The sequence below is a fragment of the Rattus rattus genome, chromosome 1 (assembly GCF_011064425.1).
Source record: "Rattus rattus isolate New Zealand chromosome 1, Rrattus_CSIRO_v1, whole genome shotgun sequence".
Taxonomy (NCBI): Eukaryota; Metazoa; Chordata; class Mammalia; order Rodentia; family Muridae; genus Rattus; species Rattus rattus.
In genome coordinates this window covers 206854694-206881044 of record NC_046154.1, presented here as the reverse complement: position 1 = coordinate 206881044, position 26351 = coordinate 206854694, and the positions used below count along the sequence as shown (strand labels likewise).

The following is a 26351-nucleotide window of genomic DNA, read 5'->3' as shown; positions in this document are numbered from 1 at the left end:
ACAGGACAAAAACTCCGAGGTCAAAAAGATAGGTTTTAGTAACAGTGTGATAGTGTGGGAGCCTGACAAAAATGGTGGCTTGGGTAGGGCTTGTGTGTTAACCACAGGTGTTAGAAGTATAGGTCATTTTGAAGTCTAGTATCCCTATATCAGCAAAGGCTGCCACATTATGCTGTCACATAGTACAAACATTGCTCATATTAGGCACTCTGTAATGATTGATGTGGTCCATTTTCTGTTGCTGTAACTGAATACCACAGACTACTGCCTAGCCTATGAAGAATGGCAGTCTATTTAGCTTTCAGTTCTGGATGCTGGCTCGTTTAAAATCTTGCCATAACCTTTCCACTGCATGACAACATAGCAGGCACATCTGGTAGCATAACAGAGCAAGCACGTGCTAGCTTTGTCTCTTCTTCCTTTTAAAACCATGAACACCAAGCAGTGTTCTTGATCCTTGTGAACGCATCTATCTCCAATTTCTGCCAAAAAAAAGATTCCACACCTAAATAATGTTAATATATGAATATCAGGAATAAGCTCCTAATACATGAACTTTCAGGGTTCTCTTTAAACCAAGGCAGGCAAGTCTAGGAAGGTACAGGATTAAAAATTTTCTGTTCTTTTGGCATTCCAAGATACTGGGCTGAAAATGGTGAAATGACTCATTACAGGTCACACAGAAGGAGCCTGAGTATCAGTCATAAGTTATATATAAAAGCAGTGGCGGAGTAGAGGAAGTGAGCAGATTTAAGCCAGCAAAGCAATCCCACAAACCAACGGCTTGCATGCTACACCATTTAGCTAAAAGATGGGTGGATCCAAGCTCATCATAATGCTGAGGTTTTCAGAAAGGACATACGGATGACAAATAGACTTTGCCTGTGGTTTCTTGAGGACTTGTTTCGCAACATAAACTAGAAAGAAACATTTGAAGATGAAAGGAAATACGAAGTCATGTTGCATTTGAGAGAATACTGTAAACCACTGGGCCCCTAAAATGCCAGGTTAGATTTCGAAGGCAACCCCAGTTGTTGAAACGGAATGGCTGGAACAGTGCCAAGCAGCTTTAGAAAAAGCCGAGTCACTTAGATATAAATGACACTGCCAAGACGAAAATTGAAAGAAAAAATGGGTGTGGGCATAGCCTAGCCTGGCCCCTGGGTCTGAACTGCTGCTGAATCATATTCCCACACCATGCCAGAGTAATCTGAAGAGAGATCCCCAATGGGAAGCCATAGGCCTGGGAAGCTAGAGATCCAGGCATTAGTGTTTGCTGAGATTATTAGGCAATGTTGAGAACGTGGTAGAAAGATTCTCTGTTTCCCTTCAGAGAATGGACAAGATTGCTTCTGGAGACTGAGGACACTACTCACGGGACGGAGGAGCATATGGTAACGATGAGTAAGAAAAAAGCCATTCCCCCTAACCTCTTTTATCCTTTGGTAGAAATACAGGGGTTGAAACTGGATCCTACAGGAGGAGAATTCTTATCTACACTGGTGAGAAGGAAAACACAAAAGCAAAGCACATTTTCGCGCAGGTAGACTAGCTAAGCAGGAACCCTTCTCCCGCCTACACATCTGCCTTGGGCTTTTCTTCTCTTCAGATTGTTGGGAGCAAACAGATGGCTGCAGAAGCCGGGATTTTAAATTTATGAATGGAAATTTGAACAGATGTTAGCAATCAAGATGGCATGTACATTTTTTTTTCATACCACATTTAGAACCCTGCCTCCTTCACATACATGGGAGATGTGGATCGTAAAAGGGTAGCTTTTGATCTTGGGGACAGCCTGGATCCAACATGGTGCTTATGTGGCACAATAGTGGAAATACTGAAAGAACAAAGAGAGCAAACACTAGTCATCTCCCTGTATAAATGCTAAATGCTTATCTGCAGAATTCTCAAATGTGTCTGTGAGGAACCCACAAACCATCGGAGCATATTTTAAGTGGGTGAACTTGAAGCCTGGAGTTTAGATGAATATCTGCAGACACCTAGTTCCTTGAATTTTGTTTAGATTTGATATAATAAGGATTGAGGATTTTTTTTCTTGCTTGGCTGAAGGTCCCAGACATACAAAGTCCTCTCAAATTTCACAGAAGAATTAAGAGCCAAGAAAGAAAGAGCCAATGATTGTTATGAGGCTAGAGACAGGACTGGGAAATAGAGGTGGGGTTTGCACTGGGAGGAGGAGGGAGAAAATGAAGCAAACATCATGTATCCTTCTTTTCCTTCACCATGGATACAGTTTAAGATTCATAGTAGATCCCATCTATGTGATGTTTTAACTCACATGAATGTATTATAAAGTATAACCAGGAATAATAAATGAGAAACTAAGCTTTGACAATAACTAATAATGATGCAGAACAAATATAATGATATGCTGTAGGCATGCATTTAAAACATAGATACATATTTCTGGAATTTTCCATTTAATATTTTCTAACAACACCTATGGGCAGCTGAGAAGCAGTGGGAGTGGGGAAATTATCATACACATAAACTGAAGGAAAAAAAGTCTGATGTTACATTAAAACACAAAACCAGAGGTAAAAATATGTTGAACTTTAAAAAAAATAAGAAGGGGTGAGGTCACCCAGAGATTTGGAGGGATGAGATTCATAATCATCCTGCAGAGGAGGGAAGGTTTGGGAACTAGTACTGTCGAGAAGTACTAACTAGGGTCTGTTAGAAAACCTTACTGAAGGAAACTTCAAAGGGTAGAGACCACACACAGTCTAAAAGTCAGGTTATTAGGCATTGTAATGTGCTACCAACAAGCCCATTGCCCACAGGGATCCACACTTAGAGACTGTGCTGGCTCTGTGGAATCTACCATGACAGGTCTCTTTGTGAACTATGATGTCATCACAAGTGTCCCTTGTCACCCCCCCATCAGTCTATTCTCCATAGCATAATCAAAACAAATCGTGTCATGATTCTAAAATGCAAAATACCAGGCAGCATCAGAACCCTCAAGGGTGGACTCCAAAATCTGTTCACAAATTGACTAACGATTCCAATGCTTGCTGAATTTGTGTGTGTGTGTGTGTGTGTGTGTGTGTGTGTGTGTGTGTGTGTTTGTGGGTACACATGTGTAGAAGTGTGAGTATGTATGTGTATATGTATGTGCATGAGTATGATGGGCAGAGGTTGATAATATGTGTCCTTATCAATTAATTTCTGCCTTACATTTTTAAGTTTTAGATTCCATTTACTTATTTATTTTTGTGTGTCTACACACACATACACACACACCACAATGAACTTGTAAACGTTGAGAGCAACTTGAGAGAGACATTATTTGTGGTCATTAGGTATAGTGGCAAGTATTTTTACCCAATAAGCCATTGACTCTTCAACTTAATTTTGACACAGGGTTTCTCACTGAAACTAAAGCTTGCCTATTGGGCAGTTTAAAGTCCATACATATACAGCCACCAAACTAGATAAGATGGATGAAGCAAAAAAGTGTAGGCTGACAGGAACCGGATGTAGATCTCTCCTGAAAGACACACCCAGAATAAGGCAAATACATAGGCGAATGCCAGCAGCAAACCACTAAATGAGGACAAGACCCCGTTGAAGGAATCAGAAAAAGGACTGAAAGAGCTTGAAGGGGCTTGAGACCCCATATGAACAACAATGCCAAGCAACCAGAGCTTCCAGGGACTAAGCCACTACCCAAAGACTATACATGGACTGACCCTGGGCTCCAACTGCATAGGTAGCAATGAATAGCCTAGTAAGGGCACCAGTGGAAGGGGAAGCCTTGGCCTGCAAGACTGAACCCCAGTGAACGTGATTGTTGGGGTAGGGCGGTAATGGGGGAGGATGAGGAGGGGGAACACCCATATAGAAGGGAAGGGGGAGGGGCTTGAGGGATGTTTGCCTGGAAACCAGGAAAGGGAAAAACAATTGAAATGTAAATAAGAAATACCCAATTTAATAAAGATGGAGGAAAAAATAAATAAAAAAGTGAAAAAAATAATCACCATAAACGTAATAAATACTGGCACATCATTTACATAAAAAAAAGCCAGGCTGGCTCCAAGGAGTCTTCTGTCTCCACCTCCCCAGAGGTATTATAGATACACATTTCTGGTTTGGGCTTTTTACATGTGTTAGGGGTCCAAACGTAGAATGTTATGCAAGCACATTACCAACTGAGCCACGTCCTCAGTCCCCTTCTGATGAAACAGAGAACCATTATTAAGCCTAAAGACTTCTTGACTCAAAACCTTTCAGTGGTGGTGACGGCCACCAGGATGGGTACAAGGACACATGTGTGCATATCTTCTGGCCTGTGGATGATCTGTTGACTATTCACCACTCTTCTGTCTTGTCCCACTAAAGGTCTTGGATCTCACTGTTCCCTCTGCTTACCCTGTTCCTGAGATCCCAGATCCCCACTGCTCCTCTCCCCTATCATCTGCTATGCAATTCCTTGTCACCCTCAGCTCTGCTCTGTTCAAGTGTCGCCTTCTTGCTAAATTACAGCTCAGACTTGTTTATTGTCTGTCTCTCCTTCCCAGAGCCTAGCACCATGCTTGCAGACAGCACCCAGGCAGCATTTGGTAGAGGAATGACAAAAACATCTTGACTTGGTGGTCCACCAGATGCCAGCTTGTTTGTTCAGGATGTCTCCTCTATAGCCTCAGTGATGTCAGCAAGCACACATCACTCTTACTGCTATTTGTACATTACAAAAGAAAAAAAATTAGCTAAGTGAAAATAAAAGTAAAAAGTACTAAAAATATTAGAGGCTAAAGCATGGTGTCATCAGAATATCGCTTTTCACGATCCCCAAATTCTAGTCTGATAGATAACAAAATCTATTATTAAACATCTATGTACATTATTAAACAATCTTAACTTTTCTCAGAACTTGGTTCCAGAGAAAATGTAAGGGTAGTCCGGTAGTCACCTAAGCAGGATGTAAGTAAGGAAGCTGAACCATTGTTTTCAAAGACCTCAGGACAATGCTACAAGAGGGAGAACCAGGTATGTGCTGAAGAGTTCACATTTTCTACACAGATAATAGCTGTGTCTCCTGGTTGTATAGACAGTTCCTACTGTTTTGCCTGGTTACTTTCTTGAAGAACAGTTCATATCTCATCACCGTTGACTAAGCAGAAAGAGTCTCTCAAACTTACTTTTTCATTAGTTCGCCTCTTCACATACTGTGTGCTCTGACAAACAGCTGTCCAAATGACAAAACAGTGCCTCACCTAAAAAGACAGACTGATACAGACAGGATCAAGCCTATCCTGCTCTGCCACCCACCTCTCCAAGTCATCTCATGTATCCCATAGCTTTTAATACCATCTGGAAGCCATTCACTGCTGTGGGATCAGTAGGAGCCTGAGAAGGAAAACAACCCATGCTGGGGAATGCGAGGGAGAATTTAGCCACTTGCAAACATGTCAGAAGAGTAATAAGAGCCAACTGGGGAAAGTGATTATCTAGACAGTAAGTCTGAAAGTTGCTACCTTCTCTGGGGTTAGAGAGAAGGTGGGAATTGGTTCCCGACAGTTAAAGAATCATACAAGCTGGGCTCATGTAAGAGAGTTTGCCCAGTTGGAATTCAAAACACAGGGAAGCTGTCTTAGTGCTAGAGATGCTCCCACAACAGAAGGGAGGCAAGCCCTCTAGCTTTCCCCCTTCTAAAATTATTTTTAGATATTGATTTTTATTTCAGGTCTCTCCTTTTCATTTCGAATCCGTTTCTTTGATTTACCCACTGTCTATCCATACATGTCTAATAATGCTTTCTAACTTCATTTGACCTAGAAGAATTTCCACCAGCTGTAGGTACACTCCTTCTTCACCCAGGGCTCGGCTTTTAGATTCTTGGCTTTCCTTATTCCCTGTTCTTCCAAACTTTTAGCAACACCTGGCAGTTTTGACTTGCCAAACAATAACATACCTGTCCATTTAGACCCCTTCATCTCCTAAGTCAGTGTTTCTCTTGAGAAGATAATAATGAGCTCCTAACTACATCCATGGTGCCCACTTACATGCATGCAGGGAGAATTTCTGTTAGGGCTTGAGGTCAAGGTAATCAGCGGGGGCTTTATTCTAAGCCAGCAGAGGCCATTGGAATTTAATGAGGCCAGTCTGTCTTCCCTGAGGAGACAAATATATAAGAGAGCAAACACTGGAAGGAGAGACCAGCTAGGAAGTAATTCCACTCCTCATCCTCCTTCTCTCACCTCTTTCTCACTGATTCTTCCTGCTTAGCAACTCATTTGTCATCCCCGTTCCTCTAACAGGCCAAGATCACCACCTTTCTATGGCTTTCCCATAGCCTGGAAGGCCCGCTCTTTCTGGTTTCAGCACACCTGAATCTGTATTCCCAATGCCTTTGCCTCTTGATCCTTTCTGACCATATATTATGAGCTGTATACATCTCTCTCCTTGCAAAGTAGGACCGTATGTCTCTGTTCTCTGGACCTTAAGTATAGTATATGACTTAGTTTTGCCAAATAAAATTGGGGCAGAAAGACACATAGCTCTGCTTTGGCCCTTTTCCCTTCTACTCAATAATTGCCCATGGTTGGGATACTAGCTACTCCAAAAGCCAGAACCCTGGAGTAAGGACAGCAATTGTCTAAAGCAATTTACCAGTTAGCTGGAGCTAGCCACCTGTTGTGGGGCAGAACCCCAGAACCCCAGCCCATGAGAGCTGAAGGTAGGAATACTGACGGGAAGGTGAAAGGGTAAGGGAATCCTCACTGCAAAGGAATTTGAGGCCAACTTTGGCTGCATAAGACACTACAAACAAACAACAGAAAGCCAAAGAAAGTGTTTGGTGTTTGAAGTGACTGAGACTTTGAGGTCCTCACCACAGCATACCTACAGCCTCCCTATTCTTAGTCCTTCAGACTGCATTATGTCTGGGGGAGACATTAACACCAAGGGAATTGTTCCACTTGCTGACTTCATATACATTTACCGACTTAATCTGTCTGTATCAATCATCACTGTGTCCCCAACTTCCTGAAGTATCCTATATATTTAGTCAGTGTTTGTTGATTGAACTTTCAGTTGCTTGCAAAAATAATTTTTACTTCAATTATTTTACAAACAAAACTGGATCCAATGAATCCTGAGTTCAGTATGCTCAAAGCACCAAAGCCTAAATCTTCATTTTGCTAGTACTGAGCTGGACTGGCAGCTTGGGTTACAGCCTTTCAGCCTGATAACAGGAAATCAAATTGCTTCCCAAGCCACCAGGATTCTGTGGTCAGAAAAGGACCTGCTTTAGAGCATAGGGAACAAGAAATGAGACCTTAAAATCCTTAGTGGCATTACCTCAGTCAGAACGGGGTGGGACAAATTTCATTTGAATGTCATGCTCACTATTAATTCTACCTGTTTGAAAGCTTTCTGTATGGCCTAATCTAATTCCTCAGCTGACCAAGTCTCAAATTTCACAATTAGTCTAAGATAGTAACACCGAACAGGACTTTAGCTAATCCCTTTAATATAGGGCAACCACTTTTCATTTGTTTTGAGTAATGTTTATTGGAAATTGCTAAGGACCTCACAGTTGCTTGGTAGAGACTTAAAAGGAAGAATCTCACACTGAATGTTGTCCTTGTTTGCTTGTTGACTTTCATTTTGGTGGATGGTGAGGATATAACCCAGGGTCTTTTGCATGCATGCATACATGACAATAAAGGCAAGCGATCTATTAAAACCTGCCAGAACTATCCCCAACACCAGCACTTCAACTCCGCCCTAGACTTTGATTGGAGACTGTGTCATTGCTATATCGCCCAACCTGGCCTCAAATCCCTGGGCTGATGTGATTCCCCTTAGACTCCAATGTAGCTGATCTTGTAGGCGTATGTCATCCAAGTATTTTTAAAAATACTCTGCTTCTACTCTCTTATTTAACTGTAATAAGGTTAAAAAGATCCCGCTTGCCAAATTAGTTTGCTTTGTGTTACTGTGATAAAAACATTGCTCAAAACCAACCCAGAGAGGAAAGGGCTTATTTGGCTTATATTTCCCTGTCATAGTTCTTTAGGGAAATGAAGGCAGAGACTCAAGCAGGAACCTGGAGACAGAAACTGGAGCAGTCCATGGAGGAGTAGTCTTTACTGGCTTGCTCTTCTCTTCATTGTTTGCTCATTCCCATTCAATGGTGGCCCCATCCACATTGGGCTGAGCCCTCCTACATATATGATTAATCAAGAAAATACCCACTGGACTTACCTATAAGCTGACCACATGGAAGCATTTTCTCAATGAACGTGCCCTCTTCCCAAATGACCCTAGTTTAAATCAAGTTGGCAAAAAAAAAAAAAAAAAAAAAAAAAAAAAAAAATTAACCAGCACCACAAACTAACCCAGTGATATTTTTAGGTTTTTGTTCCTCACTTAAAAGTTTTTCTTAAATTTTGAATATGTCTAAGATTTTGAACAAATAAGCACCTAAGAACTATGAAGTTATTTTTAGAGCATTTCAGTCTCTTTGGGCTATCTGTATAAGACACCTACTCACTGCTTAGTTACAATTCTATCTATGCTCTATACCAACTGTAACTGACTAGAGTACAGCCTCCACAAGGGCACTGCATCACAGTGGTAAACGGTGTTCCTAGAGAGAAGTTTACTGGGCATGTGGCAGGAAGTTATCCACTAGTAACATCGAGGGCAGTTTCTGTATTGTTCCAAGTTCAGGTACATTTTACCTGTAAAGAAATATCTTATTTATTCTCTAGGGTGTTCTCTCCCATTTGCCCACCATGAGCTAAAAGCAAGGCAGTTCGAATGCTACGGTCTCTCACACAAAAAGCAATACTCACACAGGGAGTTTGGTCACATGTGGTTTCAAAAGCAGGAAATACCACACTGCCTTTAATATTTATATTTTACCAAAATTTACTGAACTCAGTAATGACTACTAACAGTTTTTATGATATTATTTACTGCATCTTAAAAGTTAAAAAAAACAGCACTAAGCAGAGAGCGTACAGAAAACTGGATGTGAGTCTATACAGTGAGTTACTTTCGGCACGACAGACTTTATTTTGGCACTTAAACAAATTTGCTTTACAGCAGTGACAAAATATTTGCCAGTATTTTTTTCCCTGGCATAGATATTCCAAGCAAGTCATTCTACAATTAGGGTTTCACTGTTTTGCACAGTTAGAGGTATAACCACTACATTCTCAGCCTCCGTGATTGAGGGGCATTGTGCAGCTTTGGAAGGGCCCATCATTTCCTCTTAATTCTAAATAAGGTGAATTACGGCTATAATTGGACAGAAATTAAGGCCATTAAGGATTCAGACACAACACTGTTCCAAGTGTTACTTTAGTTTTGTTTGAATGAGTTCTGTGACAAGCCCAGGGAAGGTGCTCAAAGTAGTCAAACTTTTATCGAAAGTTGATTTATGCTGGGAAAGTTGCGGTTCTTGCTGTCTTCTTTCTACTTCCATGGTTCACAGTTTAAAACTAAAACTTAATGGGAAAATAGAAAATAGAACAGAAAAGGGAAATGCTCTGTTCAGTGATTACCCAACCGGGGTACCCCATCCCTCCATCTCCTCCTCTGGCATTACTTTTTCTAGAAACATCCATCCTAAGCAGCCAGGTTGTCGTTTTAACATGCAGAGCCTCCCTACCCTTCCCTCCAGCCCCGTGGAGTGGCTGTGGTTGTCACTCACAGGGTTCTTCTGCAAGGGAGCTTTGACAGTTAAGCAATTCTATAGGGCTGATCCCCAGATACCTACTTCTAGAAAGGTCCCTTTGCTTCTTTGGAATTTATACTTTTTAAGAGTAAATTGCAAAAGAAGGCATCTGTCTCAATATTGTCAATAGCTACACTACACAGTTTGCAAACCTTGAAATCCCCTGGCAGTCATCCTATCCCTGCACCCAGACACATGCAGGATAACACATACATTTCCTCTGGCCAATCCAGAGGTAAATCTTGTAATAAACAGCCTAACTGAGGGGCTCTTTGGTCTTACAGACACCATGGATACTTGGAAATCAAACCCACATAGTCACTGAGAACAGACAGTCAGTCATAGCAAAGGGGAGCTGTACATTTGATAAGAAATGTACAAAATTTATAACAGTGACATTTTCAATATTAGGCCATGTGATTTATTCAGTAGTTTGCTTGTTCCCAAATTACAATTTATGTCTATTCATAAGACTACAAAAGTTACCATTAGAATTGTCTGTGCTTATAAAATACCAACTTTTTAAAAACTGTTATATATACTCATTAACACCAGTCTGCAACAAGTTACATAGAATCATAGGCACTTCAAAGGCTTAAAATGATGTTTACAACTTAAATGCATTTTTTAAGAACAAAAACTGATCTTTTTTTTCCTTTAAACTCTTTCTTGTACCTTCAAATTGTAAACTAGCAAGTACAGTGGCCAAAGGAGTCTGTAGCAACTTCTCAAATACTGTTAGCATCTTTGGGTTTGCTGAGGCTTGTCAGTGATGTCAAATCCTCCAGGAGAAGATCTGCTTAGATAACTAGGACTAACAGTTTCGTAGTAATAATCCAATTTTATAATTTGCCTTTGCAAATCTGCCTGAAGCTACAGGGAATGGAAATTAAAGCAAGTGTAAAATGGATAGTCTGACATTTAAAAAAATTACATAAAGAGGAGGTTAAAGTTTACATAATTGAAAAAAATCACATATACACTAAATTACCATTATTGTAATCATTCAAAGACAAATTGCACCATGACAGCTACAAAAGGCATAAGGTTTTGTTTTTAAGGGAGGAGACAAGAAGGGAGGGCAGAGAAGAGGAACAAGAGATAAATTAACAAAGATCAACTCGGTAAGGTCAACTGGAGACCTGCTGATGAGGGGAACAGCAGTCATCTTTGAACCAGAGGACAAACACAATCATTTTGTATTTTCACATAGATGTTCAAATCAATTCCATGAATGTCAAGGGTTTTTGTAACAAAATATTTTGCCACTGCTATTCACAGAACACTGCAGATGTTAAATTTTTACTTTTAAGTCATTCTAAAGAAATATATGAAAATTTTTAAATACAATGGGATCTTCATCATTAAAGGGCCAGCATGGCTCTGTAATGAACAAAACAGATAACAAAGATATTCATTATTCTATGCTAAAGCTTTATTTTGAAAAGTTCAGTGATCTCTTAAATAGAGACACTAAGTGGGAGTTTTATGCATAAAACTCCTTAGTGGGTGCCTTCTGGTAAGCTGCGCTGGACGGTTTGCGTTCTCCAAGGTCGTAGCTTCCTTCGTCTTTCTTCCGCATGCGGTACACCAACAACAGGATGAGGAAAATGGCAAAGAGAAAGCCAATCACACCGCCAGCAATGACAGCTGAGACGAGAGAAGAGAAAGAGGAGGGTCAAGGTTTGCAGGAATTAGTTTGGCCAGTTCCAATCTATTGACATTTTTGTAAACAATTTGACAACTCGAGTTTTAAAAAAGAATAATCTGGAGTCATTCTTCAGAAAGGTTCATTGTATCAAGGCAAAAGCCTCCATAAGAAAAATCCAGCTCTAACTTCACCTAACTACACTTTCAGATACTTGTGTTTGGCATTTGCATTCCATAGGGTAACAGTGTAATCTTCTAATCACATTGAAAGCACAAAACATAATGGATTTTTTAAAAAACAAAGAGCAAATACAAAAAGCATGCAGATGTCTACCTATTCTTGAATTCGAGGAGACCCTTGTATAAATTAGGTGTTGTTAAATCTTGTACATCTTCCTCTCTAAAACTAATATCAGTACAGGTGTCGGTGGTTATCTCTTTTCAGAAATATCTGAAACCAAGAATGTTTCCCTGTATGGATTTTTTTTTATTCTTAAAAACATTTACATACATGGAATGCGTTATCAGGAATCAGATCCAAGCCTAAACGTGAAATATGTTTATGTTTTCATAGATATTTTATCCACCCGATTCAAGGGAAAACTTATACAAGTTAACGAATAATTCTATTCATGGAACAAGGTTGTGTAGTGTGCTCCTGTTTTCAATGCAACCCATCCTGAGCACAGGAAATGGCTCACCCCATTTGTGGCACCATGGCAGGGCTTAAAAAGTTTTGGATGTTTGGAATATTCCAGATGCTCTGGTCAGTAAGGTTCAACCTGTACTTTTATCAGGTAAATTTCAATTAGAGGCAAAATTCTTATCATGTCAGCAGCAACAGCCAACATCTGTGCCTTTTCCTTCTCTGAAGTTGGTTTTGAACTCCGGAGATCACCTGCACCATGACTGTCTGACTGGCATCTCCCACCCTGCCCCCACACTCGACAGTTCTTGGCCTATTCAAGCTCCTGCCACTTTGATGTCCTTGCCATGAAGGACTGTAGCCTGAAATTGTCTCCCACTTTAGCCTCTTATCAATGGCTGACTGAGGGATAGACTAAAGGAGTTAACAGAAAATAGACCAAGTAGTCCTAACCTCTCACATATCATTCTGAAATAAAAAGCCTGGAGATCGCTTCAGGAGGCCAGTAACCTGCAGCAAGCTTTCATTTGGCAACTGAATGCCACCTATCCCAGGAGCCTCTTTAAGTTCCTTCCCACCTGACACCATTAGCCACTCACCTGCTAGAACTTCCGTCCGCTTGAACAGATTGTCTGAATGTTTCTCGGTGTACACGTCTGTGCTTTTTACAGCAGGGTCCTGCTTCTCTTCTGCCTCAGAGATTTCAAACTCCTTCTTGTCAGTTTCTTCGGGTGACTGGTGTGGAAAAGAAAGAAAACAAAAATATCCCTCTTTCAACATCGTTTCCAGAAACGATACTAAGTATATTCCTAATTTGCTTTCTATTAAAAATAACTTTAGCAAATAGCATTAATAATAATGTGTATGATGTTTATATACCAGTTGGTGAGGCCCCAGTTTGGACCCATGGAGCTTGTGGTTCTGGTATCATGGAAGCAAAGATAGGTCGTTAATGAATTCATAATGTAAGAATGATAAGAATGATATGCATAGTTAGCTGTTAGTTGACAATTCTCAGAATCTTTACTTTCTGGGGTGGGAAGATTGCCCCGGCAATAAAGTACTTGCTTGTTTGCAATCATGAGAACCTGAGTTTGTCCCCTTGAAGTCACATAAAGCACTGTGTTCGGGGCAAGGTGGAACCTCAGACTCTGGCCAGCTTGGTAAGTGACTTCTGCCAACCTCCACTGCTACACACACACACACACACACACACACACACACACACACACACACACACACACACACACACTTTGAGTATTCTGTCCACTTGGTCTTCTGATTTTTATTGTAATTATGTAATTAAAGTCCCTCAGATGACAGTGTAGTATGAGAAGCCCTGATCTATAAAAGTTCGATTCTAATAAGTTTCTGTTTTCTAACAGGTGAATCTCTTTCTCATAGGCTAACACTACTAATGGGAAAACATTGTCAACCCTTTTAAGCCCTGTCTTAGGGTTTCTATTGCCACAGCCAAACACTATGACCAGAAAGCAAGTTGGGGAGAAAAGAGTTTACAGGGCCCACACTTCCATATCACTGTTTATTATTAAAGGAGGTCAAGACAGGAACTCAAACATGGCAGGATCCTAGTGGCAGGAACTGATAGAGACGCCATGGAGTGGTGCTGCTTAATGGCTTGCTTCCCCTGGCTTGCTCAGCTTACTTTCTTATATATCCCAGGACCACCAGCCTAGGAATGGTAACGCCCACAATGGGCTGGGTCCTCCCCTATTAATCACTCATTGAGAATATGCCTTATATAGCTGGATCTCATGGAGGCAATCCCTTAACTGAGTCTCCTTCCTTCCTTCCTTTCTGATGACTCTTGTGTCACACTGACACAAAACCAGCCAGTACAAGCTAGAAAGTCAGTAAACGATGAGTCTTCTCCATAGCCACACTTACTCCAGTTTTTCCTATGAATTTACAGCCATCTTAACCAGAGTGATGTGTGTCATTCAGTTGCTTTGTGAAGGCTGGAATGCATCCTAGTAAAGAAGGCAAAAGGACTAAGAAAATAGTTCATCTTCTTGGACTGCCTCAAAGTCATCCTATGTCTATCTAGAAAAGGCCACAAACTAGACAAGGTGGATTCACTTGCATTCTAGTGATCAATGGGAATCAATGGGTATTCCTTTCAGTGACCAGAACACATGAGGCTTCCACCACACACTAATAACATGTGATGGAGTCAATTTTTTCCCAAGCTGCAAGAAACTCTGTACTTATAAACATTAAGCTGCCATAATTTCCATAAATTATAATTTTTTCACTACATAGATATAAAATCAAGTTTCACTGTTTCTGAGTGTAGGAGAAGCCATGGTCAGTCCTCCTAAGTCTTGCTGTGTCCAGGTAAAGCAGAGGAGAGAAGCCCGTTGGTAGTATTTTGTAGGCTCTCTCCATTTGCTTCTTACACGATTCCCATCAGTAACTGGTTGTCTGACAGGAGGGCAGCAGATCAGAGAATGGCTTATCTGAGTCCTCATTAAGGAAGCACATGCTTTCTTGCTCATTAACATTGCTTTGGTTGCTATGATTTTGGGAGTTAGGAAAGGGGAGAGAAAAATTAGTAAGATGACACGAAACCCATGTGCATTCCGGGTTGCTGCAGAGTGGTCAAGAGAGGAGTGAACACTGTTGGAAAGGAGAACGATATTGAAGCACTGACCCCAAGTTTATGTAATGCTCATCTTCTTCACTCTATTGCTAAGACACGCCACAAGGCTTTACCTATTGGTATTTTAAGTCCCTAAAGTCATTTAAGAGTTGACTTGCTCAGTTCCCTTGGACTCAACTTCTGAATAAGGACACAAAATAATTCATCCAAGTGATGATCTAGAAGGCTTGCCACATAAATGGCACTTAGAAGAGTAAATAGTCAGTACATAAGCCTCAAAGTGCTCTAGACAAAGAGGCATCTATAAAGTGAAATGCTCAGTTAAACAGAAGAAGCACAGGCTCTATGCTTCTATGATGTAGAAACTACAGCCCAATATGGAGTCAGTCTGAAACGGCTCTCACATATATGTCTGTGTAATTATGAAAAGGAAGCACACATAATTGAGTGAAGCCAACTGAAAATTTATTGAGTCCATGTCTGGATTCTAGGGGCTGTGAAAATAATTAGGCTCCACAAAAAGAAGGAAGGGCCCTTTCTTTTTTATCACTATAATAGATTTTATTGATGAAATAAAAATATCAACAACAGCGAATATATCGGATCATTTTTATGGGTAAGAAGACCACGACAGTCCACATATAAACTCAACGGTAAAGTTATGCTTACTGCTGACTCCATATCTTGGATTGTAGAATTTTAGTACATGATATTCTTAGGGTAAAACCTGAGGAATTCAGTTGAAGATAAAACATTAACAGAAACCTTATACAAATACTCATATTTGGGGAGTTGCATTCAACAGAAAAATACCCAAACTTTTCTTCCAAAACAAGTAAGTCAAAATACTTGATGTAGATTATTGACTAATCAAACGACTCAAACCTTTTTGAAACTCAAGTTTCATATACAAAGACATTTTGAGAATGCCTTTACAAGTAACAGAGCAGGCCTTTATAATTTGCAATTGCTTTTCATTTTTACTTCCCCATCATGTACAGCTGTCTAAGTATTGATGAGAAATCCCAGAAAGAAGGAATTCGTAACATTTAAATTATCTTTCTGAGTAGCGTGACAAAGATTCCAGTGTTCTGTTATCAGTTATCCTCTTCATTCAGTGTATTTATACTGTATATAACTTGCCTGTTATTTATCTAAGTAGACATTTAGTTGTTAACAAACATCATGACTTCTCAGTGGTTTTATACAAGATTTGGCATCCAGTTTCAGACATCTACTGGGGATCCATGACAGGTAGGGGGGAACTACTGTAGTAATATAAGTCTTTAACATTTTATTGTTTTGGTGCATCTTCTTTGCAATTCTTCGAGAGCTGCTGCTTCTTCTCTTAGAATTTGCTTAAGTCTTCTTCTTTTTTTCATCTCTGATGGTTTCTTCTTGTTCTGATGGTGTCACTGAAAAATATCTTCAGTATAGTTTTTATTAAAATAACTACTTTGTTCAAAAGATGTGCTTGAACTTAATGTGCCCTTTTCCTGCTTCTCATGAGAGCAGTGCTCTGCCTCAGTTCTCCTGTCTTCACTGGTTGTACTATAGCTTGTGACAATGTTATGCTGTGCTGTCTGATGCTGGTAAAATGTTACTAAGGAGTTGGGAACTGGCAACATTGTTCCACCCATGACATTCATGACCACGTCATCAGCATTCCCATTTTTCCTCCTTTCCATGTAATCCATCTTCATGGTTTTTGCTTTGCTTTGCTTTTCTTGGAGAAACTCTGTTTTTTCTTCTTCACCACAAAATTTGCATCTTTGAAAGAACTACTTTTCAACAAACTGTTAAAGGAATCAAAACCTTTTCTAGAGCCCAGATGGTCAGGAATTTGAGTAAGACATACTCTCAAATCTTTAGTGAGACCAAGTATCTTTTTAAATTCAGCGTCACTCTTCAGATATGCCTTAGTATGGCTTCCTTGAGAATATTTCTTGTTACTTCTTTCTTGAACATTGTTTCTTTTTTTAATATTGATACAATCTCATACTGGGTCTTATCAATTGCCATTCATTGATTATATTTTCCAGTCTGGCTTTTCTTATTCATCAGGACTAAGGCTTCAAGATTAATTGTCACAGGTTGGGCTACTCAGATGTTGGGAAGACGGGAAGTTTATTAGAAACATTTTAGGTTCAGAGGTTCAGTCCATTATCACCAAGGCAGGAACATGGCAGCATCCAGACAGGCATGGTACAAGAGGAGCTGAGAGTTCTACATCTTCATCTGAAGGCTGCTAGTGGAAGACTGACTTCCAGGCAGCTAGGGTGAGGGTCTTAAGCCGGAAGGGTTCTTTCTATTTTTCAGTCACATAGCTGTATAACACAGTGGATAGAATATCTACACCCATGACAGTAATGACACAGTGAGACCTATTAAAAAACAAAATTTTTCACTAATGGCAAGGTTTAATCTAGCTGTATCATATAACTATAAAACAGAAAATTACATTGCTGCTATTGTTATTATCAATATCTTCATTATGGGCACCTAGAACAGTGTTTGAATAAAATTCCCAGGAATGGATGAATTCTCGCCATCTCATTAAATAGAACTAAAAATAAAGTACTTGCATTAAAATGTTCAGGGATCACTAATTTCTAAACTCATCCACCGAATGTCTGTTTAAAAAAGCCAGTTCATTATGTTTTAAGGTCAATTTCTATAAACTTAAATCAATTTTCAATCTTTACTTGTCAGTAGTCCATAAATCTATATAAAACTGGGGTTTGTTCAGGATAAAACTATTGAAGATTGAAAGCCAAAACTTCCCCCAGGAGAGTTTCTGACTCTGAGATATTGAGTCTTAATGGTCACCGAGTTGAAAACATTGTTATTAGAGATCAAGTAAAACTGTGGGAGAGGCCAAGCTCATCTCTCCACAGGCACACGAACTTCATTTAATTCTGTCACACCTTCCTGCTCTGACTATTCAGCCATCCTACCATCAACAGCACCTGCTGCTTTTTGTTTCTTCTCTCCTCATCACTTTTATTCATTCAACTTAGAAACCAGTGGAACAGCTCCCAGCAAATGCTAGCTATGTCTGCCCCAGTTCTCACAGAGTATCTCCTTGCCTTCCTGTTTCCTGGCTGTGGAGTGGCTCTTCTGGCAGTAGTGCCAACGCCTTGTATGACTAGAGAGAGAGAGTGTTAATCCACACAGAGCTGAGCTCTTGGCTACTGCATGTCTGCAAGGAGCTGTGCTGTGACTCACGGTCCCTGAACAGCCTGCCCCTGTTCCTGCTACCAAAGGGGTGCTTCTTATACCACAAAGCCTACCACAAAGCCTGCATGCTGCAAGAGCTTGGCAGCATCTTATTTGTAAATCAACAGATGGGCAAACTGAAAAACAGGATGCTTGTGTTGTTAAGTTTTCATAAGCAGCATGCCATCCCTAAAGTGTGTAAAGTCTACCACTAGATTACTACACTTGCTCACTTGGTGAACGGGCTTGACGTCTTCTGCTCCACCAAATTCAACTAACGTTTACACAGTGAAATGTGGGACCAGGCCTCAGGTGCCCGCTACATACTATTCACAGCCAGTCTTTCTAATGATCCAAGAAATTTGACTAGACCCAGGATTCAATGCTTAGGCGCACACTGGACCCTAGTATCCAATTTGCATATTAAATAGCTTATCTATTAGTAGAAGGCTAGCTAATTGCAATAGTCAAAGCACAAACTCAGTGTTTTCATTACCAGGTGTTTTCCCTGCTCTAAGTCCAATGGTCTCCCTCTTATTAAGCTCTCACAACAAACCGATGCGGCCACACCAGGTACATGTGGATGTGAGAGTAGAGCAAGTGTATGCAGCACTGATGGTGAGTGTAGACACTCACTGAGACCTTAAGACAGGACCCAGACCCTCCCTCCTTAACCTGGCCCAATGGATCTCAAGTTTACAATGTTTGTTTAACATGAGGAAAAAAGAAATCTGACTCTCAGCTAAGTAGCTTAAGAGTTTGCTTTGTAACTGGGCTAAAGAAACTGCAAGGAAAAGTGCCATGTCAAAAACAGTATAGTCCTGGGCTGGAGAAACGGTTCAGTTTTTAAGAGCGCTGACTGCTCTTCCAAAGGTCCTGAGTTCAATTCCCAGCAACCACATGGTGGCTCACAACCATGTGTAATGGGATCTGATGCCCTCTTCTGGTGTGTCTGAGGACAGCTACAGTGTACTCATATACATAAAGTAAATAATTCTTTAAGAAAACGACAACAGTATAGTCCTAAGGAAGATAGGACTAGCTAATAAGAACAGTAAGCAGGTCAACCGTAAAATGCTGGGAGAAAGAGCAAAGAGCATTTATAGCAATGGAGTGGAAGGGCTATTAGCTCCGGTATAATTGTATGTGGGGCCTCTCTCACAGAGAGAGTTCTGTGCAGTCAAAGACAGCAGCATTTACAATGCGAGGCAACATACCTCGGTCTGAGTGGGTGTGATGCTTTGTGTCTTCAACGTCATGGTTTCCACTTCGGGAGCAGCACTAGAGAGGGAGATCCTTGGAATCAGTTGGGATGTTGTCAGATCTGGACTCCCTGTGTCTTCATAAGCTCCTATGGAAAAAGTGAAATGAGTTGATCACGTGACTCATGACACCGACTTGTACGTTATCAGGCAGTACCGCAGAATGTTGATTCAGAATCATGCTCTCAAGTTGCCAGGCTTAAGTTTCTAGCACAACAGACTACGGTCTTCAGTGAGTTTGCAGGGCCCTTGGGTACATGGCAATTTTTTTTTTCAGTTAGAAAGAGTGTTAATCCACACAGTGCTGAATTCCTGGCTATCGCATGTCTGCAGAGCCGCCCTTGAACCCTTCCCAACAGCCCTGCTTCGTTTCATGTTCAGTCTCTTCTGCTCTGTGATCTTGCCATCTCAAAACCCAGATCCAAACAAAACATGGAAAGTGTAAACTCTCTTTTACCTGACTGCTTATCTCATAGCGAGCCTCTGCCTTCTCTAACATTTTATAGCCAACCTTCCCAAAGATGGTACGGTCCTTCCTCAGCTCCTGTCGTCCTCATGCCCTCTATCTGCCTGCCTCTGCCATCCACTACTGATAATTTTTGTTAAGATCAATGGCTTTATATTTGAACTATCAAATCACAATGCTATTGATTGGAAGATAGTGAAACTTTTAAAACAATGATTCTCGACCTTCCTAATGCTGCAACCTTTAAATACAGTTCCTCATGCTGTGGTGACCTCCAACCATAAAATTACTTTGTTGTTGCTTTATAGCTGTAATTTTGCTACTGTTATGAATTTAATGTATATATCTGATATGTTGAGTATATGATGAATAACCCCCAAAGAGTTTGTAACCCACAGGTTGAGAACTGCTGCTTTAAAAGGTAAGGCTTTCAGGAAGATCAGTCACTGGGGATCAGCGCCTCTTTTATTAACTGACCCATAAGGCACTCCAAGCATGAGACTTTCCCTGGCTGTAGGCACTAAAGCAACAGGCCATTCAACCATGGACCAAGCCTTCAAACCTGGGAGCCAAATAATAGTTCCTCTTCATTACGTGGCTAATTTTAGATATTTTGATATGTAATAGAAATCTGACTAACATATTCCTATCACCATTGGACACTGTGAACTGTCACCTCCTTGATCCGCTCTATTTCCTTGACAGTTTACAACTTCCCAATTTTCTCCTGCCATTGTGCTATTATAAACAGATACATTTATCCTCCACTAAAACGGCAGATAACAAGTACCCTTTATGGCTTAGCTTTAGTCCTCCCCTTTTAAGAAGATTTTTAGTGCGCATATGTGTGGGCGTTCAGACGCCCACCAGGGCATATGTGTGTAATAACAATGCTTTCTCCTTATGTTATGCCACACCCCAAGTTCATAGGTGGGAATGTTGTCTCTACTACAATATCGTAAAGGGACATTAAGGAGGTGACTAAGTAATGAGGGGTCTATCTGCCCTTGTGAACGAATTAGCACCTTATAAAAGAGGTCAATGGAAACTTGTTTGCCTATTCTATCAAATAAAAATGCAGCAAGAAGGTATCACCTTTGAAGCAAAAAGAAAATACTCACATATACCACATCCACTGATGACTTGATCTTGACTTTCCAGCCTGCACAACTGTGACCAATACACTTATGCTGTTTTTTAAGTTACCCACTCCAAAGTATTTTTGTTATAGTATCCCAAGTAGATCAAGATGATTTAGAACATGTTTTACAAATAAAAACACTTGTAAATATTTTCAACATGGAAGACATCGATGATCTTAACAAAAACTATCAGTAGTGGATGGCAGAGGCAGGCAGATAGAGGGCATGAGGAGGACAGGAACTGAGGAAGGACCATACCATTCTTGGGAAGGTTGGCTATAAAATGTTAGAGAAGGCAGAGGCTCGCTATGAGAGAAGCAGTCAGGTAAAAGAGAGTTTACACTTCTCGTGTTTTGATTGGTTCTGGGTTTTGAGATGGTAAGAATATCACAGAGCAGAAGAGACTGAACATGCAAGCGAAGCAGGGCTGTTGGGAAGGGTTCAAGGGCGACTCGCTGCAGACATGCGATAGCCAGGAATTCAGCACTGTGTGGATTAACACTAACTGGAAAAAAATGAATGAAATTTGGAAACACAGACAAAGGAATAAAGGGAAGTGCCTTCCTATCATAGAAAGCATTGTTAGTTAGTTTGTTTGTTTGTTTACTGAGGTGTTCCTAGAATGAAGGATGTCTGTTCTCACATTAAAGAGAGTATTTTACAAATATGTGCTCGACAAATAACTTATCTTCTGCATATCTTCATTCTCCAGTAAGTTTCTTATTTCCAGGACCGAGTTCCACTCTCGTGAATATTCCTCTTTTCTTGTACTCTCTTGTTTTATTATGAGAACAACTCTTTGCCTCTTAGAATTAGTTTTTCTGTACATTTTCTTCTTTTCTGTGTTTTTGTTCCCTCTTGGTTTTGAGCTTTCAAGTCACATCCAGCTCAAATCCTTCGAGTTTTATCTCTAAAACGCATGGTGTTTTCAGCAATAGGAACCTTGATCTTCTGTGGGACAACCAGGAGCCTATATTGTTTTAGGAGTCTCTTGGATTCCCTTGATCAACACCATACTTTATTTTCAATAATTACTCTATGGAGGGTTATGCTATGATAGAGGGAGGGTCTATTTGTTCCTTAAAGAGATTTTCAACTATTTACCCTGAGGCTAGCAACACTTTCACCCCCCAATTTGTGCCCATGTGGCCTTCTACAGTCTTTTGGTGTCTGCCAAGAATGCTGCCGTACTGCCATGTGCTGTTCTCTTTGGGATTACTGTCTCACCATTCCTGTGAGTTTATGCTCAACTCTTTTAATATCTTGAAATGTTGGGTTTTCTGCTCAATTTGTCATCTTTAGTCAGAAGTCTATTATTTATTTCTGTCGGGCAGTACCTTCTTTTGTCACCAAATCACATGGCATTATAATGATTTAAAAAAAAAACATTTCTAGAGTTCTCTGAATGAATTCTTGCTCTCTTGGGCATGAAAAACATCTTTTTCTGTGTGTGTTCTAAAAGTTTAGCCCTTGGTGTGGAGAGCTTCACAGATGCTTGTGAAGACTCTCAGGTTGTTAGTTCCCATTCTGAATCATCTATATTTATGTAATGTAGGTCCCTTCTTGCTGGAATGTACTTTCTAAGCCTTTAGACATCCTGTTCCGGGCCATTTGCTTTCCTACTGGATAGCATGAGAGGAAGTAGGCCAGGTGGTACATTGAGCAAAACTTTGATTGATTATAGTGTTTACAGCTGCGGCTGGGCATTTGCAAGGCAAAGCCTCTTAATGGTAAGATGGGGTGTTCCAACATAAGTAAAACAGCAAGGGCTGAAAGGCAAGGCCTTCTCTCAAGCCGCACTTCTTGCTTCCCGGTCCCTTGCTTTCTGACAGCCTTACATGGTACAATGAGAGCAAGCTCCCCCATCTCTCTGTACTGTGGATTGTCTCAAGTGAAAATGGAAATGATAATAGAATCCAAGATATCTTTATAACAGAGTTGTTATATGGATAAGGCATTTCCTAGCACAAAGTACTTCACAAATTTTACTTATATAGACTAGTAAGTAGAAAAAAATATCTATAGCAGAGCCAAGGTAGTTTCTAAAATCAAGAACAATTCTTTTTCTGGTTTTTTTTTTTCCCAGAAAAATCTGCCTAAAGTTAGATCTGTGGCTGGAGAAATTTGCCCACATTTTAGCCTTATCTCCATTTAGTCCATATGATGAGTGGGTTCAACGCCTCAAATGTGACACTCCAAGTAACTGGATGAGGCAGGGAGGCATGGACCCATTTCCCTTAGACTAAATGTAAAGATAATCTTGGGAGAAGTCAGCAAAATGAATTAAACAACTTCTAACAATCCCTAAAAACCCCTGAATACTAAGATTTGTGAAGAAATGGGGCGGGGAAGGGGGGTCAGAGAGATGCAAATTTATTATTTCCCATGATTTTGAAATGACGGTTTCAAGGCACTTTTGAGATGCTAAACAAAAGAGGTATCATGAGTGAAAGATATTAATAGCATTGTGGGCTCAGAGAGCAACTCTTTCACACTCGTTCTGCATGTGTCAGATGCATCACACTCCCTTGAATAACTAGGTCTATTTTTACAGTGGGATGTTACTAGGTCATCTCCTGCCTCTCCTCTTTTCAGATTGGTCATTTTCAAACTTGAGTAAGTCTAGATCTTCACCAGAAACAACTGACCTTCATTTGTTCTAGGACATTCTGAAACCTAGGCCAACTACATTGGCACACATTTTTATTCAGGATATTAACTGTTACCATAGTTAAATCTTATCTGCAACAGACACTCTAGGAAAGAAAGGTCTTGCTAAGATTTTTCTTATATGCTACATACCAGATAATTCTGGTTTGTCTGCTGACTACATATTCAGCTCTTCCCTTTTCTCAGTTTCTTGGGATCCATTCCAGGCACAGGTGAAACATTTCCAGGTAAAATATATTGGGTAAAAGTATCCAGGTAAAGGGTTGGGGACTTAGCTCAGTGGTCCCCAGCTCCAAAACAAAAAAAAAAAGTATCCAGGTACATTTATTCCTCCTTATTCCTACATCCTCCAGCTTCCTCAATTAAGAAGTACAACTTGGGATTGGAAACATTGTTCAGTTGTATACAAGCACAGGGCTCTGGGTGTTATGATTTGAATAGGAGATGCACCCTCACAGACTCATGTATTCAACCCTTGGTCCCGACCTAGTGGCACTATTTTGCAAGGTATTATAAACTTTAGATGGCAGGAGATGTTGACAGCAGGGTACACCTTGGGAAGTTATACCTAGCTATCATTATCTTCCGCATTACCTGCTTCCTGTCAACTATGAGGTGAATGGTGGCCTCCATCACATATTCCAATTGTTATGTTCCATATAAACACATAGGGCCAAACAAATTATCTGAAACTAAGAGCCTTCTTCTATTGTAACACTTCTTTCAGCAATTTTGTCATAGGAATAACAAAACTAACATCCTGGCTTTGATCATTGCACCATCAACACACACACACAAACACACACGCACACAACACACACGTGCGTATGTATACACACACGCACCTATATTCATAGGTACGTGAGTGCACACACGCATATGCATGCACACACAGAGAAATGACGCTATACCAAACAGTAAGTCTAGGATTAAAGTTTTGCTTCACTCTGTGAAAATATGGCTCGCCACCTGGAAATTAAAGGGCTACGTGGACTAAGGCCAAGTCTGCTCCATTTTCCCAGACACACGACAGAGCTGAGCCCAAGTCAGCCAAGCTTCAGCTACAAGCACACGTGGAGCCAGCGCCTAACTGGAACACGTACAGAATGATGAATTAAGCAAATGCCCACTGTTGCAAGGCACTGAGTGTCGGGGTGGTTTGTTAGGCAGCATTGCGGAGGCCACAGATACCTAATACACTGAAGAAGTCAGAGACATAAGTCTATCCATATTACATGGCTGCTGTACTGTTCCTCCCACTTACGCACAACATAGTTTAAAAGCCTGTACGTTTTGTGTATAATCTTAACATAGAGCAGACATTTTATGAAGCTGATATTTGAAGGATTTCTTGAAGGGTGGTTTCCATGACCATACTCTGAAATTTTTAACCATAAAATTGAAGGCTAACACCTAAACTCCACTTGTCTGTGAAAAACTTTATATGACTCTGAGAGTTTGAAGAGCTATAGCCCTGATAGACACATGTCTATGTCTATGTCCCTATGGATGCTCGTCCATAGGGAGTGGCACTGTTAGGAGATGTAGCCTTGTTGAAGTAGATGTGGCCTTGTTGGAGGAAGTGTGTCGCTGTGAGGGCAGGCTTTGAGGTCTCCGATGGTCAAGCTATGCCTAGTGTGGCACGCAGTCTCCTGCTGCCTGCGGATCAAGGTGTTGAACACTGGCTCGTCCAGCACCAGTGCACACGCCTGCCTGTTGCCGTGATGCTAATCGCAAAGCCTCTGAAACTGTAGGCCATCCCCAATTACATGTTTTCCTTTATGAGTTGCTGTCAGGTGTCTCTCCACAGACATGAATCCCTAACTAACTCGGTGGTAAATATGGTTATTTATTTCCACTTTATAAACAAGGAAACGGAGAATCAGCAAAGTTAGATTCCAAAGTTCTCATAGCTCAAATTACAAAGAACTGGAATTTGTACCCCCAAACCAAGCTCATGACTATGGCACACGCTGTGTTTGTCCTGGCAGAAGGCACAGCGTAATGTGTGCATGCCCGGGTATAGAGGCATCCAGCAGGCAGACTTACCTGAGCCAGAGGCAGAAGAATAGTCATCATCATCAATAGGATATAATCCTGAAGCTTCCTCAATGGAGCTGCTGTCAAGGTACATGTCCTTATCAGATGTCAGCTCTGCTCTCTGAGAAAGCAAAGACAAGTAATTCAGGATGGTCCAATTCAGAAAGGCTCTGCTTTGTCTACTGTGCAAATATTGTATATGCTGCACTGAAGACCTGACGCTCCACAGCTGTGCTCTGCGTCCTCCTGTCTAGCCACCCTTTACCCAGGATGCCCTAGCAACTTATAGAACACACACACACACACACACACACACACACACACACACACACACACACACACACGGAAGCTCATGTGGCTTAATCTTTCAGAATGATGATAGCAGACATTCAAGTCTGGCATAGGCTTAGTTCAATCCACTCAACTCCACTTATCTGAGTATCTGTTGTCCCAAGTTACTAAACTATCTCACACATTTGTTTTTATCATAAATGAGATTCCCTGATGATTAAAGCTAAGCTACAGAATGCCTAAATCATTTTCTAGAAACATAAAGCAAGGTATTATGACACTAGGCTAAACAACCACTCAGGGACGTATCAAGGCACACCAGACATTCACAGGCCTGGCCGTGCTTGGCTTTCTCACTACAGACAAGTGCTCCCTAGCTGCTGGGGAAGTCCAGAGATCTCTGTACAGACCAGACCCACGCTGACACAAGGCAAGGCAACCTGTGTGGAACATAGCCTGTGGGGCTCACCTACCAATGGGGAAAGCCCATGGCAAGTCTACTTCTTAGGCTTGCCGGCGTAGCAACGTCTAATGACAGACCCAGATAAACCCACAAGAGTACTTTTTCTTGTATTACTGGCACTTGGTGATAGCAAGTCATGGGCTTGAGTCACCAAATATCCCATT

General features: G+C 40.8%; 1 protein-coding gene and 1 pseudogene across 1 annotated transcript in view; both read right to left on the bottom strand.

Annotated features, from left to right (window-relative positions):
• Positions 1-8848: 8848 nt before the first annotated feature.
• Positions 8849-26351, bottom strand: part of Sdc2 (syndecan 2) — a 114874-nt gene continuing 97371 nt past the window's right edge. Inside the window, exons 2-5 of the mRNA XM_032914229.1 lie at positions 25443-25554; positions 19071-19204; positions 12611-12746; positions 8849-11365 (exon numbers count right to left, since the gene is read on the bottom strand). Of these exons, the coding sequence (XP_032770120.1) occupies positions 11202-11365; positions 12611-12746; positions 19071-19204; positions 25443-25554 (546 nt within the window). The 3' untranslated portion in view covers positions 8849-11201. The remainder of the gene's footprint in view (positions 11366-12610; positions 12747-19070; positions 19205-25442; positions 25555-26351) is intronic.
• Positions 15024-16846, bottom strand: LOC116910371 (annotated as a pseudogene).